General features: G+C 38.0%; 1 protein-coding gene across 15 annotated transcripts in view; it reads left to right on the top strand.

Moving 5' to 3' along the window:
• LOC101155134 (unconventional myosin-XVIIIa) overlaps nucleotides 1–18,457 on the top strand; it is an 80,044-nt gene that overhangs the window by 29,782 nt on the left and 31,805 nt on the right. For all 15 annotated transcript variants that reach the window (XM_078931305.1, XM_004076559.5, XM_078931311.1 and 12 more), the window contains 10 exons: nucleotides 1,335–1,473; nucleotides 2,623–2,782; nucleotides 2,893–3,079; nucleotides 3,759–3,984; nucleotides 4,112–4,221; nucleotides 5,149–5,214; nucleotides 6,584–6,712; nucleotides 17,695–17,838; nucleotides 18,023–18,112; nucleotides 18,262–18,381. In XM_078931305.1, coding sequence (XP_078787431.1) covers nucleotides 1,335–1,473; nucleotides 2,623–2,782; nucleotides 2,893–3,079; nucleotides 3,759–3,984; nucleotides 4,112–4,221; nucleotides 5,149–5,214; nucleotides 6,584–6,712; nucleotides 17,695–17,838; nucleotides 18,023–18,112; nucleotides 18,262–18,381 — 1,371 coding nt within the window. The remainder of the gene's footprint in view (nucleotides 1–1,334; nucleotides 1,474–2,622; nucleotides 2,783–2,892; nucleotides 3,080–3,758; nucleotides 3,985–4,111; nucleotides 4,222–5,148; nucleotides 5,215–6,583; nucleotides 6,713–17,694; nucleotides 17,839–18,022; nucleotides 18,113–18,261; nucleotides 18,382–18,457) is intronic.

Consider the following 18,457-nt stretch of genomic DNA (forward strand, 5'->3'; position numbering starts at 1 on the left):
CACTTTAGTTTTATGCATGTTGATATTTGTGTATATGCTTTTACATTAGTAAATTTATATTGTATTTTCCTTTGCTTGTTTTATTCAATCTACTGTCTTTGGATAACTCACTGTTTGGATAATAACTTTATTAGCAGCTTTTATTTTTTAATCCTTTCTTGCCTTCCTACTCAGTTTAAGTCTTTTATTTTTTCTGTCACCATATTTATCGTTAAAAAAACCTGCAATGATGCTATTATCGCAGCAGCTACTGGACCAGAAATGCTTTTAAAGAATTAAAATTTCAATTACATTTTCAAACATTACCAGGCTTCCCAAAGCGAACTGGAAATATATATTTTTTCCACCAGCAAAGCAGACAAATTATAGAGGTTTGAAAATACTCCTGACTTATCAGTGCACTCCCATTAAATATGGCATTATATCAGTATCTTTAATGAAGTGTGAATTTGTTTATACATGAGCAGGAATTCTTGTTTTTGCTCTCGTAGTCTTGCGCTCAGACTCAGAGATGCTTGTGTGCAGGTTTGCTCTACTTCCCCTCAAACCTCTGTTTCTGCTCTCTCATATTTTGCTGCTGCCTGTACAAATACTCTCAAGTAGAAGCCCTTCTCTCTGTTCCTGGATTTCAAAATGTCTGCTCTTGAATTTTTGCTTTTTACACTATTTTTCCCCCAAAGTCCTGCCAAATAAAATGCCAACGAAATGACTAAATATGCCACAAATGTCCCAAACTTTTTCAACATTTAGTCATTTTACTTCACAGCATCCTCATTGCATAATTATCTAGCTTCTTTAAGAATTTAGACTTAAAAATATATATGTATTTCCTTAAAATCCAATTCATATAGCATTTTACACTTATTTATAAAATGTGTCCATTTTCCTTTAACTGTTTATGAAACAAAAAAAAACGTCATCAACAAATGTAAATTGATCACTTAATAATGAAAACAGCGGGTTTGGTTAGACGCACATAATTATATACTGTCAGATAAAGGGAAGGAAATTTCCCTGTGTGACAAATATTAATTAGCATATTTCACAAACTATACAGGAAATTAGCATAAATGCATATTTATAGTCTCGAGCATTCTGTTTTAGTTAAGTGTGGAGCTGAAATAAATACAGTTTTATATAATTAGTGAGAGTGATGACTTGTGTGGACCTCACTGCTTCCAGTCTAAGAAACGGTACAACGTTTATACAATACAAAAAGGTTTAAGCATGTAAAGAAATGGGGAACTATTAGGACAAAAGAGTAAGTATTTGCTTTAACTGCTTGACGTTATTCAGGAATTGGGCTTATGTGTATGCATGCGTGTCATTTACAGGTACGTACAGTTCGGACAGATGAGGCGCGGGGTCTGCTGTGGCTCATGGAGGAGGAGGCACTGCAGCCTGGGAGCTCAGAGGAAACTCTGTTAGGACGTCTTTTTAGTTACTATGGTCCAGCCGAGGGTGACAGTAAAGGTAAACATTTAACAATCACCTTGACACAGTAGTGAACACAAAATTATCTTTTAAGAATAATTAATCATCATTTATGTTAAAATTGCATGAGTTTGTTTTGTTTTGATACTTAATTCTGAAAAGTATCACTGATTTATTATGCAGCTTGTTAGAACAAAGGTACTTTCATATTAATTAATAAGTTATTTGACTTTTCTGACCTTTTATTTTATGGTTTTGGGCAAAAAAAAGTTCAAAAGTCTCAAGCTACATTCACACTGGGTGCGCGATGTGTTTGGGATGGTAACCACACTGGACTGCTGCTGCCTGGTAGTAGTGCATGTTATAAGAGGCTTGATGCAAAATGTCAAAGTGGTGCAAATCTTTCTCCAGGCTTTTTCTTTCACAGCTCTATTCTCATATATGAAAGACTTGTCGTATAATTCTTGCCGGGCACAAACCACATTTATTAATTTCTTCTCCAGCATCAATGTTCAAACACCGGGCACTTCCATAAATTAGAACGGTCGTAGAATGCGAGAGTTTTGAACATGGCAGTGTGAAACACACATATTTGTGCGTTTAAATAGACTTTTCATTGAAAGTAGCGGCTTAAATGAGCATTATAGAGGGCAATGTGAACGTAGCTTTCTTTGCCGTGTCTTAAATGATCTTATTCTGTGGTTTTTGTCATGGAGGTCGTACAAAACAAACTTGTCATAGTTGTTCTTTTGCTAAAAAAATGTCATTTTTTAATTGTACACATTGACATTTATTGAAGTTTTGGCTGTTTTTTCTCTCATTACATTTAGCAAGTGATGCTACAGCATGCTTAAAAAAATTGTGTTCTATGCCGTTTGACACCTTTTATCACGTTACTTTATTTTGATTTACATTACTTGATTGGCCTTTGTAGCTACATTTTATGTCAGTTTTGTTAAGAAGGTAGCTGTGTAGCCCATAATACTCTTTTAAACTTGCTCAGACACTACATCAACAGTTTCAACTGTCAATGACAATCACTGCTTTATTTTTCTTACCAGTGGTCACATCTGTTAAACTCCTCATGCCCACCTCCTTAAGTGTTAAAGTGCAGTGTTTATTTTTGTCATCTCTTTTTGAATAACTGTGAGCTCGAGTGTCCAACAGCGAATCCTATATTTCCACCAGGTCACACAGTTCTCCTAAGAAGCGATAAGGAAAATCACTTCCTGCTGGGCCACAGCCATGGAACTGACTGGGTGGAGTATGATGCCCATGGGTGGCTGAACTATGCCAAACACAATCCTGCCACTACAAATGCTGTGAGCCTCTTGCAGGACTCCCAAAAGTAAGTGCCACTCCTACAGATGGAGCCATTTTGGAGGCACGTAAAAACTGTTACTATTTTTAATATTTCGAAAAGCAGCATGTTGAGGTTTCATTTTTTTTAATCTGCAGGAAGATCATTAGCTCATTGTTTATGAGCAGGCCGGGGGGAGCAACAGTGTTGTCGGGCTCCATCGCCGGTCTTGAAGGTGTTTCCCAGCTGTCACTGCGAAGGGCCACTAGCATGAGGAAGACCTTTACTACAGGGGTAGCTGCTATCAAAAAGAAGTCCCTGTGCATCCAAATAAAGCTTCAAGTGGTGAGAGCAAAAAAAAAAAAAAAGAAAAAAAAGGGCCTAAGCATCAAATTATGAATGGCAGTAAATTTGTTTTTGGAATTGGGCCTCACAGAAGTAATTACACGATGCATTCAGTAAAAAATGTTGAGCTAAAGTTGTAGTTGGGCTTCTGCCAAATAAAATATTATTTAAGATGTTGTTAAAGTCCTGTTCTGCAACGGATTTTCCTTCCAGCATCTCTAGCCCCAAAAGTAAATCATTATTTGATGTTTATTTTGAGTTTCTGTGTATAAAAAAAAAAAGGAAAAAAAAAGTGGGTTTTTCTCAGCTAAAAAAACAGGATGCCAGAGGTCTGACAGTACATTGAAATTCACACAGAGTTTCTACTGCGTACAACCTTTACACCCCCCTTAAATGTACGATTTAATATTTATAATGAAATAAAAATAGAACCTACTGGTCATCTGTTATTTGGGAGTTTTAATAAGCGATTCTGATTTAAATGGAACACTATTGCATAACTAAAAATAAAATGATATTTCTTTTGGAAAACAAGCAGAAAACATGGACTATTTGCTTGCTCCAAGGAAAAGAACCTACACCACCCGTTACACTGCGTGTCAATAAATCATTGCAAGGTGCTGCTTTAACTGTTGAATTGCTCCAAGCAGCTTTGTTAACGCTCCACCGTCTTCTCCAGGATGCTCTTCTTGACATGGTGCGGAGGTCCAGGATTCACTTTGTGCATTGCATATTGCCTAAGGTAGATGCTCTAAAGGCTCTTAGCGGATCCCTGTTTAAAGCTGGGGAATCTGAAACTCAACGAGAAACTGGCGACCCGGGCTTGATGCAGCTGGATGTAGCCTTGCTCCGCGCTCAGATACGAGGGTCTAAGCTGCTTGATGCTCTGCGTATCTACAGGCAAGGTGAGGTTGCACCTCTAAGTTACATATTTAGGGAAGGTATAGATATGTATACAAGACCAGGCTGTCCATGTTTACTGGGATAAAGGGGTTGCAGATCGTGATGATGTCCAATTCTATATTCCTCCAGGGTACCCTGATCACATGGTGTTCTCTGAGTTTCGGCGACGCTTTGATGTGCTGGCCCCCCACCTCACCAAGAAGCACGGGAGGAATTACATAGTGAAGGATGAGAAGAGAGTAAGTCAATCTGCAAGCAAGGGGGTAAAATGTAGGGCCCTGCCAGTGTCCAAGCACAGAGAAGATTGATGTTGCGAAGAGGCAACTTCATTACATCTGCCCTGATTTGTCAGCAGCCAGCGGACAGAGAAAAAGACATTTATCAGAGCTATAGCAATAACCTAATCAGTTTCCTTGCCTTCGTGCTCTGGAAGGGTGGTGATCAGATTTGTGGTTAACAATGAGCTTTACACCAATCAAAACTACAAATTACCATTTGTATGGTTCATTTGGTATCTGTGGAATGAGGAGCTGCGGCTAGGATTTTCGTGTGATTTGGACTCTTCGAGGCTAAATGTAAGGCAACAAATGAAGGTGCGAGAGATGTCTTGGGGAAAATGCAGACGAGTAACACAACAATTTAGCTTCACGAGAAAGCTAAAAGACTGGAGCTAGGGGAGAGCATGGATGTTTTCTTCTGTGTACTTGTACTCGGGGGTGAGTTTCTGTGGAAACACTGGCAAACAAAAGCCCCTCAGTATTCATGGCAAACCTCTCCCGGTGTAATCTAGATTTACTCTTTCAGGCTGCAGCCTCAAGTAGAGAGAAAAAAAGGCGAGACAACAATACAACTACAGTATACATGGGATGGTAGACGGACAGGGCGAAGAGAGACTCCTGGCTCCCTAATACACTGCGCGACATTGAATGTTTGTGCTCTAAGTGTCAAAAGGGGGCCAACAGAACCAGGGGGGTCATAAAGAATAGGCCTGGAGCAGGTGGATAATGGGATATGAGTTGTAATTGGTTTTGGGAAGTTCTGAGGACGTATCCTGAGGAGCACGTGAGGGAAAGCCGCATTGTGACGCCAACTTAATAAGTTAGAGAAATTCTTATGCGTACAAAGACGAGCTGTATAGAAATAATAATCAGTGTGTTTGTGTTTAGGCTGTGGAGGAGCTTCTGGAGTCATTGGATTTGGAGAAAAGCAGCTACCACATGGGTCTAAGCAGGGTGAGTAACTACATCATAAAGAAGTAAGTTTTAAAGTGAAAGAGCGAACGGTCGAATCAATGTCAGCTTCCCTCGTCTTCACACTTAAACAACAGAGCGGCAGAATCCTTTTTTTTTTGTCTGAATGACACTTGCTGTCTGGGGAGGTGTGTCTTTCATTCCTCCTGAGCTTCATTGAAGTTCGTTTGCCATTCTTTTCTGGAGAAATGCCAAGACTGGTATTTTCTTTTGGCATTTTAGTCGTTTGGAGCCCCACTGGCATGGCTTAACGGGACAGTGAGGCTGTAATTCCTTTTTTTAATTTTGTGTCATTAGAACAAGTTATGGCCAAGGATGGCCCTCTTTGTTTTTCAGCACGACTCTCACACAGGAGTCAACAGTAAACACTTCTAAGAAACGGAGGGGCCGACCAAGTCTAATCCTGTGAGCTGGAAAGGGTCCATCAGCTTGGACCTAAATCAAAGGAAACAATATTGTGCGAAAAATAAAATCTGCAGCGTCAAAGACCCTTCAAATGCATGCACGGAGGCAGCCTCGCATGGTGCCGTACTTTGAAGTGTGAAATGCACTCAGAAGTAGACAAGCACAGTTGGCCATTCACAACGCATTGCATCGGCGTCATAGCAACCTGTTTCACTTGCATGCCAATTATACCAGCCTCAAATAACCTTCCAGCAATGTATTCATAGCTCTTTGCAGGATAAAATCTGCCATCAGAAAAACAGCTTAGTCTCCCGTGATTTACAAAAGGCTACTGCCTGCATATGATGTTGATATAGAGGAAGTTCTTCTCAAACCCTTGAAGCCATTTAAAACAGAATATTCCCTGATGCCAGTGAATGGACCGCTCCTTCCTTCTTGTTTGCAGGTTTTTCAGCTCAAAAAGCGAAATCATTTCCAGCCTGTACTTTGTTAATGGACTCCGTACAGAGTTGTTATTCATACAGCACTTTGTGGAGTGGCTTTGGTTTTAGATTAACTTCCCAATAGTTTTAGTTTAACAAGCTTTCATACTAGAAATAATATATATTTTTTTAAACATAACCCTAAAGAAAAGTTGTGCTCCGATTTGAATTTGAGTAGCCGTTTTCTCCTGTTTTTTTACTTCTCAGATTAGATGAAAACAAGGCTGATTGTCCTCGATGATAACTTAATCCCAGATTTATCAGTCAGATAAAAGACTCTAGTCTGGGTATTACACAGTTCTTATTGATTTTTGCCTTAGTACATTTTTAACCCACCTCTTTTAACAATGTGGCTATGCTTGAGTTTAAGCAAAGTCTTGTTTTTTTTTCTTGGCTAAAAAAAGATTTAATTGGTCTTTCAGTGAAGTGTTCTTCTGCTAATGTGTACATGTTTCTTGCCCCAGTTGTTCTTCAGAGCTGGCACCTTGGCTAAACTGGAGGAACAGAGGGATGAGCAGACCAAGCGCAATCTAACCCTGTTCCAAGCTGCCTGCAGAGGTTACCTCGCACGGCAAGCCTTCAAGAAGAGAAAGGTACTCAAGACCTTACTCTGACAGAGATGTATGTGCATAATTTAGTATCCTGCTTTTTTGTGCAAAAGACTGTCCTAAAGGGTTTTTGTATTGGACAAATATCACATGGCAGTGGTTGCATTTTTCTTTATACATACTTATACTTAGTAAAAAGTCATAGTTTTGTGACAATTTTGGTCTATCATTTTTTACCTAAGGGCGTTATACGGTCTTTTACGCACTATAGGGCACACTGGATTGTAATGCGCACTGTCAATGAATGGTCAATTTTCAAGCTTGTCATATATAAGGCACATTGAACTATAAGGGGCATTAAGCGAGACAAAAGAGTCAAAGATAAGTCAGTCAGTCAGACTTTATTAACTGCGTTCACAGTAATCCTTACATTTTTTGTGACACTCCACAGGTTAGCCATAATAACATATTAACAATATCTGTAAGTCCCAAACTTGTTTAAAACATGCAAAAACCAACACAGTTGCTCCATGCACATGGTTCCACACTCAACTGAGATGCAAATTTGGTAGAAACGGTGTCCTAGAAAACGACAGGATTTTGAATTTGGTTGAAATGGGATAATCATAATTAAAAGATCACTGTGAGCGCTTATAAAGTAGATCAAAAGATGTTGGAGTGGGATTTTAAGTTATTTAATTAAAGAATATGGAATATAAATCTCCATTTGTTTGGAATGGTAACCTTTAAAGAATAATATGCAGCAAGCAATTTCTTTTTAAAGAAAATTTAAAGGAACATTTTTTTTCTTTACACTGTCTTGTTGTATGTATTTCAGTTTTATTGACTTAAGAAGCTGTTAAAAATCTTACAGAATTCTGCACATCAGCTAAAGATCAGTATATCAAGGACTGATTGGTAGCACCTTATCTAAAATTATTTTCCTAAAACGAGTGACAGCAGAAAGAGAATACTTTTATTTTATTATGTTTAGTTTTATTAGGTCTACATGTGCATTAGGAATAAAAGTCAAGATTGCTTCTGGCATTTGTGAATGTATTTACCCAATACCAAAACCCCTTTCTACAATCTACAAGCTACAAGTTATTTTTTGCTAAAAATAGAAGTATTTAAAAAGGGGTACTAAGTTTAGCACATACCTGCATGCTTCTTATCTTTCACTTTTTACTAGTAAGAACTTTAAATTTGCTCTTCATGCCCATTGTCTCTCTATGATCCACCCAATCCAGTTTTTCCAAGGCAGGGGCATGTCATTTGGATGGCACAGTTTCAGTGTGTGCCCTAAGAATGCAGCCTTATCAAATGTGCTGCTGACTCACTTATCCATTCGCCTCACCACTCTTCCATTTCTCTGCTTGTATTTGTGGCTCCATCTTTCTTGACCTCATACATGTCCACTTGTGATGTATGGAGCCTTGGACTTCTCCATCTCTGTGATTACTATTTAAGTGAATGTGCTGCTTCAGCTGCCTTGTGATGAACCAGCAGAAGCAGAATCAATGTTACTGCTTTCCATCTACTATGACAGTCTGTTAGAGGGAGTAAAAATCATGTTCACTTGTGTGTTATGCTTTGAAATGATTATCATGTCATGTTTACAGATTTGTTTTAAATATGACAGGGCTTCCAGTTTACGACTGTTTTAATTCAACAGTTTAAGATTTAGGTTTAAAACTAGGACTCGATCAATGCGTTTTCTTGGAGTTCAAAGGTCATTATTTAAAACTCTACAGCAGGAAAAGAGCTTAATGTTTTACAATCTTCTGGAACATGAAGAAAATCAGCGGTAAGGAACCATTCGTAATTGCCAAGCAACAGGGCAATTACAAAATCCATTAGCAAAGAAACAAATTTTCCTCCTGCCTCCTTATGCCCCCTATCTCCTGCTAATGTATCTGTAATAGAAAAGATTAGACTTTATTTTATCTCATTTTTATTGATCTGAAACTCAATTTAGGTTGGCAAGGTAACATGTTAAATGCGGTCTCGATTGCGATGACTTCAACTGCAGATTTTATAAAGTCAGCGGTTCAGAGGGTTTTATGAACTGCATTCGTGTTTTTACACATACTTAAGCTTTTTGGTCAAAAATGATCAAACTGGCTCAGTTTAATAAAAGAAAATCAAATTTCATGGTGGGAGAATACATCAAAATACCCACCATATTAAGTATTTTTTATTATTTAAAATTTTGATTATGTTACGTTTTATTATTGAAACAAGGGGTTTGCATTATAGCTCATAAAGTTAAAAGAAAGATTTGCTCAGACCTTCAAGGATGTGAGTCACCAAACAAAAAAAGAAAACAAAATTCAAACACATATTAACTAAATCTATGTCTGGATTTCCAGTGACCTAATCAGTGAATTACTGGATTCCAGGGCTCGACATAGCCATTTGTCCGCTGGCCCGGTCCTGTTTTTCGAGTAGTGCGGACCACAAGACTTTACGTTTCACTTGTCCGCTCGGGCCACTAAAATATCTAACGGTTTATATATTCTTCACCTTTTTCAATAAAGTAAATTTTGCGAAAACGTGTAAATTTACCTCGTCTTCATAATTTAGTTTTTCTGCTAGTCCTGTGTTCAGACTTCAAGGGTTTCTATGGGAAACCTTTGATCACGTCTCCTTCTCTCCCGCCTGCGCGCCGCCCGGCTTTCACTGCCGAGCACCACGCGGCACGCGCTCACTACTTTTTTTTTTCAAACTTTATTGAATGTAACAATTCAATACAAAACAATGTTAAACAGCAACAACGAAGGCACAAGCCAGTGGGTTATTATTACATTTGATTATAAATCCGACACCGTCACTGAAGAGAGACTGAAGCATGTCAGAGATGTGGAAGACATGGCAGGAATAGATAGGAATATGTTGGATGGAGTAGTGGGTATAATTAGTAGTATGGACAGCAAGATATTTAATGAATGCATTGAAGATGAAACTGTATCCACTAAGCTTTAAGATGAATGTCAAAGAATCAAAGGCAACTCCACATACCTGAATCTCAGACTCAAATGCAGTAGAATGTTAAACTACTTAATTTTGTTTTTCTTTACAACACTGTAAGCAGTAAGTATTTCTAGTTAGCTGAATGATCTCAGTTAGACCTGCACAATATGAGGAAAACTCGCAATATGCGATATCAGAGATTAAAATTGCGATAACGATATAATTTGCGGTATATAAACAAACAGCAAAATAACCAAATAACCATTCCCAGTTTAAAAATTATACTCCAAATGACCCACGTTGACATAGGTTACAAACATCTAACATAACAGGGCTCCATCTGATTGGTCAACAATGTGAAGGGCGTCCATCCGATTGGTCAAATGCATTAAGGGATTTATTTGATTCGTTAAATGGTTCAAGCTGCCATTAGATTGTTTTAACACATTTAAGGTTTATGATTTATTGCGATATTTTCCGTTAGAAGCACCATGAAAACTTCTGAACTAGTGTTACCTACTACACTGCAGTGCTCTCTTCAAAACATCTGAAACAGACTAGAGCAGATTTAAATTTGATATGGTCTATTTTCAGTCATTGAAAAGTGTAGAAATAAGTGATGTCACCAGAATGCACCAAATTGCACCATATTAAAAGTTTCCGTGGGGGCATGCCCCCGGACCCCCCTAAAGTTGCAAGCACCTGCGGAGCGGCGGGTCCCGCTATGCGCGGTGTCGGGCCAGTAACTTTCAGGCAGGGCCAGTAAGTTTCAAAAACTACTGGCCCTGTGGGCCAGTGCAAATTTCTGGGCTATGTCAACCCCTGGATTCAGTTTGTTCTTTTATATTTAAGTCTTTTAAAGGTCCAACACCCGACAAAAACAAAGGAAACGAATCAAAAATGAACCCTTTAAGTACTTCTGGACCTCCAAATGGCTCAAATGAAATAGGGAAATATAAATTATTCATCATCACTTTTGTTCTGTAAGATACTAAAGTTTTACTGGAGTCTATCAACATTTTGTTTCCCTAATTATTTCCCTCATGCTTTGAGAATATACACCAGTTTCCCTTCATAAAAGTCTGGGCGCACTTCCCTCTGTGGCATAACAATTTTACAGTGATCAGTCGCTGTTGTTTGTCAGTCTGTACATCTTTGAAGCTGTGTGACATTCAGCCACATATTCAGGGAATCCAGCATGTGTTTCTTCCCTCTCACTGAAGATGGATGCAGCTGTTCAATTTACACGTATCTGCAAAAAAACGATTCTGACAAGTGAGATTATTGCAACAAAATTGGGGCTTCGTAGAATGAAAATTCACTTTATAGTTACAGATAAACCTTTTGTGTGTATATCATTATCACAGCTTGACATTAAACAAAATACTTTACTATCACAGGTAGTTCAGCTAAAAAAATAAACTTTTTTTATGGATAAATGTATGGACAGATTGTTGTTACTGCTCCTTACTGGACTGAATGATTGAAATAAAACTAGGATTCAACTGTGGACGGTGCTTAGGACAGTTCAAGGCCTATTTCAAAATGAAGCTTTAAGAACAATCAAATCAAATCAAATCAACCTTTATTTATATAGCACTTTTACAACAAACTATGTCACTCAAAGTGCTGTGCATAAAATACAGTAATATTTAAGTAACAAGGATTGACATCGGAATTTCCTGTTATTTTTATTTTATAATTAAATCTTTACTTGTTCACAGGAAAACAATTGATAATAAATATTTTAGAATGTCAAATTTTGCATTTCTGCAGGAGTACTGAACAAAAGAAAAAGACAACTAAAATGATTAAGAGCACAGTTTTACATTTTAATTTAAAAAAGTTTCAGTTCAAAAAATATAACGATAAAAAACACCACAGTGAGTGTTTTTTTAAAACAAAAGCAAATGCTGTCGACATTTATTACCTTCAGATTAGAAGATAAAGGAGAAACTATGTAGCTTTGTAGTACATAGTTTCTGCAAAGCGGCATTTGATTATCAGAAATTTGCCTCCGAGTTGGGGACAGAACAGTTGACAAGTTGTAAGTCTTTCCTCATTTCCCATCATCCCGTCATTAACTCTCTCTCCAACAAGCATATAGCCCCTCACAGTCCCAACTTAACACTACCAGTGCAGCAAATAGAGAGCAATATTGGAGCTATCCAGCTGTACACTTTGGAGTCAGCTCAGACGAGGAAAATAAAAACGTACCTGGATCTAGTCGTCTATCAGTGGATGCATCGGAATGTTGTGGAAAAAGGGCAGGGGGGGGGGGGGGGGGGTTATGTGGCCTGCCGACTGTTGCACCTACGTCACTACTACAGTCTTTTTCCAAAGGCATTTTTTTGTCTGCTCCTGATTCACAAGAATTAGAATAAGGAAAATACTCAGAAATGCAATTTTAAGCTTAATTTGCTCCTCCATCGTGAGAAAAATGGCCACAAGACCACGTTAAAAACAGGATTTTCATTAGAGTGGGTCAACAATGCATGGAATTTGAAGACAACATAGGCTTGTTAAATCATTATTTATTTAAACAAATTCATTAAAAAAATTCAAATTAAAAGGATGTAAAATCCCAGACAATCAGAAGATAATGAATCTCATGTTTTAAGAAAGCAAATTTTAAATCCGACTTTTTTCCCTTTAATGAACAACATTTTAAAAAAAACAACAGGTAGAGCTTTGCACTCATTTAAAGCTAGTGCATTCCGTAATGTACAGAAAAACTTTTGTTTTGAAAGAAAGATTTACTGCAGCTCAAGACCAAAAATAAAGACTTTGCATTGTAGACAAAGCTTTCAAAAAACTGAATCCAAACTGTCATCCAGATCACTGCAAAGAAGAACAGGCCTGCGATCAGATTACATGAGTTCACTCTGACTCATGAACAAAAGATTTTAGGAATCAAGGACAAATGCTGATTCCTAGCAAACCAACTGTGTAGATTAACATAATCAGAGAAAACAGAATGTGGTTTTTCTATGACTGCATTTCAAACAACAATTCTATTTGCGTCAGCCAATGGAGGAATGAGCTATGTCTGCTTGGTCAACAATCACTGAGGGAGTCGTGTGGCTCAAGTCCACGTCTCAGTTGTTGTGTTTTTTGTGTAAACGATGGGGATGTTTTCTAAAATCCTTCACCAAGTTTCCAAGTCAATTGCACTATATTTTTTCTCTCTAACCCACTGTTGGAGTCTTTTAGAAGTAAAATTGTCCATTTCCAGACAATTCAGTGTTGTTAGCCGGCAGTATCAACATCTTCCAGGGATGCTGCAGGGTTGATTAAAGTCTCAACCGGAGAAGACAAAATGGCACAGCTGTTAATAATACTTGCAAATGATCTAGTCTCACAGTAATTTAAAACAACTAGTCTTACAATTTTAATGTTTTTTAATTAGGATTTTTTTGTCTTCGTGTTGGTTGTCGTTCAGTATATTGGTTATTTCTGAGGTCTTTTATTTTACTCATTCTAGATCAGCCCATTTGAGAAGGCTCTTATTTTGTAGCCTAAAAGTTGAGGTTTATTTTGTACATCCACATTTATTCCTCTGTTAATTTCATTTCCATTTCATGTATTGAAATGTTCTGGCAGGCTTATGCAAGGATGGTGAAGCACTCGTGAACCAAACTCTCATGCTTATACATTTTCATTGGACTGTGAGAGCATGTATGACAGGAGTGTGTCCTTTATGTATCATTTGTTCAAGAGTCAAAGAGACTCATTCACTATGTGATGACCGTGTCTTTATGACTGACTGACTCATTATCATATACCCACTCACACAGCGTGTGGGGAGGGAAGGGCTGCATAATGTTTTTTGCTCATGGACACGTTTGACTGGTGGTGCAGCCTCAGTTATCTTAGGCAATTTCATTGTGAAGTCATGAATTTGGGAGGCTTTAAATCAGCAAGTCTTATTTAGCTTTGCTCAATCCGAGGTTGCACAGAGGTGTTGCACTTTTTTTCTCCTTATGCTTCAGCCAAATATCAGGAAGTTGGTGTAACAATTAAAATCCATACAGCTGGTGTGGCTGGTTGTTTTTGTTTTTTGAGAAAAAGGATGTTCTAATTTTAGTAATTTTCAGGTCAATGTCACCTACATTTTTGCAGTAATTGGAAGCAGGATTAAATGCCATAGATTTCTATTAATTCCCCCTGCATTCTGAATTTAAAATTCAAATTGATGACATCTGCAATGCAAGATTACTTTGCCATATTGCTTCACGTCAGACATTCTTTATTCCCACCTTGGTGGACAAATCCTTCACACAAAGCACAAACCTGTACTTTTTCAGAAATGTTATTTAAAAAAAAAAGATAGCTGCCACACAGTTTTTTACATTCTAATTCAGTCTAAATTATTTTGTTTTGTGTAGGAAAGCTCTCAAAACCTGGTGATTTTCTGGCATTGTGTGTGTATGTTTTTTTTTTTAAAATAAAGCAGCTTTCAAACTAAAGGGTTCGCTTGATCGCAGGCTGTAGCATATTACTTGTTTTGTAAGCAGGGAAACTATTGTTTTGATTTAGTAAATATCACGCATATGTACCATCATTATAAAGATCACCAGAGGTCACACTCACGTAAAATAACATGTGAATATTGCAGTCTCAACAGTTTAAATTTAATGTTGCAGAGATGGGAAAACAAAAACTGCATATTTTTTTATACCTTTAAAAGCTCAATACACTCAATTTATGATGTATACCGTAAAGTAATATTTAATTATGCACTTTTGTATAATTTAAAACAGGAAAAATTGCTGTAAAGTTGGAGACAATAGTCTCACACAGAATACATATAAAAAAACAGAAGTATGTTTATGCATGTGCTATGTTAAATATTACAATAGTAGTGCATAAACTCCACATAAAATCCCTGCTGAGATCCAGAACTTCTCTACATTTGCAGCTTCCCAAACTAGGACAGTAATGTGTGAGTCTGAGGCATTCACCTGGCCTCCAAGCTCCTCAAATGGCAGTCTGAGGGCACCCGAGGGATGAAAACCCAATCTAGCAAACTCCAGCCTAAACCAGCCCAAGTTATCTGCTACAGTCGTCCCAGATGTTCCATACTCCTCTACACTGCAACCAACTGTTTTTGCTGCACAAAAATGAAATTCAGTTAGATATCAAATCTTAATAGGTGGAACGACAAGTGAGGCTAATGCAAACAGGAGTAATTAAAAAATCAGGAAAAGCAGCATAATATTCTTTTTAAGCAAAATAATATTTCTTGAAAAGGAATATTTTGTTGGAACAAAACTCATTTACTTACAGTAAACAGAATGCACTGACAGATGTGATTACTCTACCTGAGAACAGCTACACTGAAACAATCTATTCAATCTGCTTTGAACCACCAGGAAAAATACTCTGATTTGCTGTTTGATCTTCACAGATCTCACCTTTGTGACTAGATTTAGTTATTGCCAAAAAAGACTATTGTACTTGAGCTTAAATGAAAGAAAAAAAAAGGTAGATTGACCATTTAGAATGCTTAAAACAAGCAAAAATTAAATTTGCACTGTTATCATCATTGATATAACTACGGTACCATAAACAAAGAAACTGTCTGTATTTTTTATATAGTCTGTTCTTTTAACTGTTTAAAGTCCAACTCCAATAATCTTATGTTCTATTTCAAAGCGTCCCCAGTGATATTTTAATTATAATTATGCCGTTTTTAGGAGAAATAAAAAAAACCTGTGTTCTAACTGTGCTCTAACTGTGCAGAAGACCTATTTCTGCACAGTTAGAGCAATACATTAGAAATTCACCTGTCATTTGTGGGCAGCACCGTTGGTGTGAAGCAACCCCGCCCCCCTTCCCATTGCCAAGAATTCTCTGTTTACATGCTCTCCCGCTAGCTTACAGCTCGTCACACCCCCAACCTATCATTAACCAATGCAACAAAAATGACGAGCAATGTTGGTTCTATCCAGCCTTACAGTTTTGAACCAGGTTTTAGCCAGCTTCTACAAGGAAAAGAAGACGTACATGGATTTAGTCATCTAGAAGTGGATGCATCAGAATGGAGCAGAGCAGGAAGCTTGTTGCCCATATTTTCTGTGTCACGAATACAATCTTTTCTTCAACAGCTTTTTTTTTACATCTGCTTCTGATTTACAGCGATTAGATTAAGGAAATATTCAGAAATGCAGTTTTAGGCTTACGTTTTTTTTAATATTTGTACTCCATCTTCAGCAAAATGCCACAGGAACATGTTAAATACAACAGAAACACCATTTTCATTGGAGTGGGTCTTTAAATTGAATGGAAGTATGTGATCGTAAGCTTCTGGCCGGGCTTTAGAATACATAAAAGCTTTTATTGGCATAGCAATTTCTCTGCTATGGTAATATTTATTGCTGGTTTTGAATCTTTCAATGATCATCCTATAATGGCACCCACTTGTACCTGTACTCTTACCTTGCTCTGTCGGGTTTTCCCAGGGTGAAAACTTGATTGGGCTCAAGTGCCTTCTACACCGTATCAAGTATCAAATCTTAGCAGGTCCGGTGAATGGTAATTTTCTCTCAGGAATGTTATGAACAAGTACCGGTGGATCCTTTCAGGCACTTGCTGGGTGATGTTGCTGGATGTGACAGGAAGTCACATTTCCCTTTGATTGATATTCTATGGCATGTTAACCTTGTGAAGCTGTGCCAAGTCCGTGTAACAACAAACGACAACATCTACATTTATATGTGTGTGAATGTATGAATATATTTATAATTAGAATAATTTTTTTGTACTCATGTTTACTTTTTCAGCTGTCTGTTCATGGTGACAAACTGACATTTTAAAGTCTGTTATTTTGCCTCAATAGGCACTTACTGTTTTGGTAGCTTTGTCCTTCAGGTTTCCTGCCGATGTTTCTTTCTACCATTTTTTTTTCTTCTTTTTGTTCATTGAATCAGTAAGCAATGCATACCTCGGCTAAAAACAATAGACAAGGGATTCAAGGGACTCTATAGTTGTGCTTTTGAGAGTCCAGTACTATTGTTTCTAGTTGGAAATGCTCTGCATCTGCATTGTACACATTTATTTGTATGTCTAACAGAATTAAACCTAAACAAATATATCAGTGATGTCAGGAATGAAAGGATCCCCGATGATGAATCTGGTCAGACAAAAAGATTCCAAACTGTACCCAGAGATATTGTTCTTCAGCACAGCACTGAGTCTGGTTGAAGAATTCCCACCAGATTTTGAAATTAGTTTCACAAAGGGGGATCACAGATGCATCGTGGGGGTGCTGCAGTCATATATTGCAGAGCACACGCTGACTGGAATGAGCACAGAAACATTTGCTGAATCCAGAGGAGGGGTGTGCAGAGCACCTTCTTTGTCTCGTGCTTCACAATTTAAATTCACATGCCATAGTTGTACAGTTGGCACACCCTCCAACTGTTAACATGAATACCCGAATGTTTATTCACGGTACTCATGAAGCATAATCCTTTGTTTGTTTCCTTTTCTTTTTAGACTAAATGTGACAAGTGATCCCCGTTTAAATCTGCTGTCAGAAAATTGCTCCATTTTGTTGCATGTTAAGGCTTTCACTGTGTGACAAATCCTAATTGGGTATGAAGAGTACCTTCAGGGCAAAATGTACCTGATGCTGCGAATTGTGTTGCTCTAATTGGGTTTCCCCATAATCTGCTGCTGCTGGAGAGCCGGGTGCATAAGCAGCATGGAAATCGTGTAATACTTGGAATTAGCTGCCGACATGTTTGATTTAATTAATCAAAAATTAGCTCCCAGTCTTGGAACGCTCTCTGCAGAAGCTCTCTAGAGGAGGCTGGCAGAACCTGCAATATCTGCTTGCCCATAAACAGGAAATAAAATACAAAACTGTCGATTGCAAATTTATTTTTACAAATGCCATCAATGGTAAGGAATTATTTATCAACAGCAGATGAGTGTTTTATATCATTTGTTTCAGAGATTACTGTAGCTTTCAGGTGTTCATTTAATGTTTTTTTTAAGGGTTCACTTACTAATTTGCCTGCAATTACTGTATCTTCATCTGTGTTTAGCTTCAGGATCTAGCTATCAGGTGCATCCAGAAGAACATCAAGAAGAATCGTGGTGTGAAGGACTGGCCATGGTGGAAGCTCTTCACGACAGTTCAGCCCCTCATTAAGGTCCAGCTCACAGAGGAGCAGATGCACTTCAAAGACGTAAGCTAGTCTCTCTCTGTCTCATAAACCTCAAAATGTAGACATCTCCCAGTTCTAAAAAGCTACCTTTATTTTTCAAAATACGCAAGTTGTCACTGTAGCAGTGACACTCTTTATACCTAAAACATGATCGTTTGAGCAGCAATTTAGAATGTAAAGCCTACTGCTCTAATCTTTGCTTCAGGAGGAGATAAAGCAGCAGAAATTGAAGTTGGAGAGAGTGGAGAAGGAGCGAAATGAGCTGAGGCTGAACACTGATCGATTGGAGAGCAGGGTGGGTCCCTTTGTCTGTGTCATTGGATTGTGGGAAGGTGGTGTTTGAGACTGGTGGTGCACTGCTCTTTTATTGCAGTGAAAGTTGTGATCAGTGACTTGCACAGGGTGAGTTCTTCTGAAGTTTTTTCCCCAAACCCTTGTGTTTAGATTACAGAGCTGCTCACCGAGCTTGCTGATGAGAGGAGCACCAGTGAGTCAGCTTCCCAGTTGCTGGAGACTGAGACTGCAGAGAGACTCCGCCTGGAGAGGGACATGAGAGAATTACAGGTAGCCTACAACAGGATCCCTCTTAATTTATTTATCAGTCAAATTTTCTCAAGAATCTTACAATCGCATTATTAGA

The sequence above is a fragment of the Oryzias latipes genome, chromosome 14, assembly GCF_053564925.1.
Source record: "Oryzias latipes strain Hd-rR chromosome 14, Olatipes_Hd-rR_3.1".
In the NCBI taxonomy this organism is placed as follows: Eukaryota; Metazoa; Chordata; class Actinopteri; order Beloniformes; family Adrianichthyidae; genus Oryzias; species Oryzias latipes.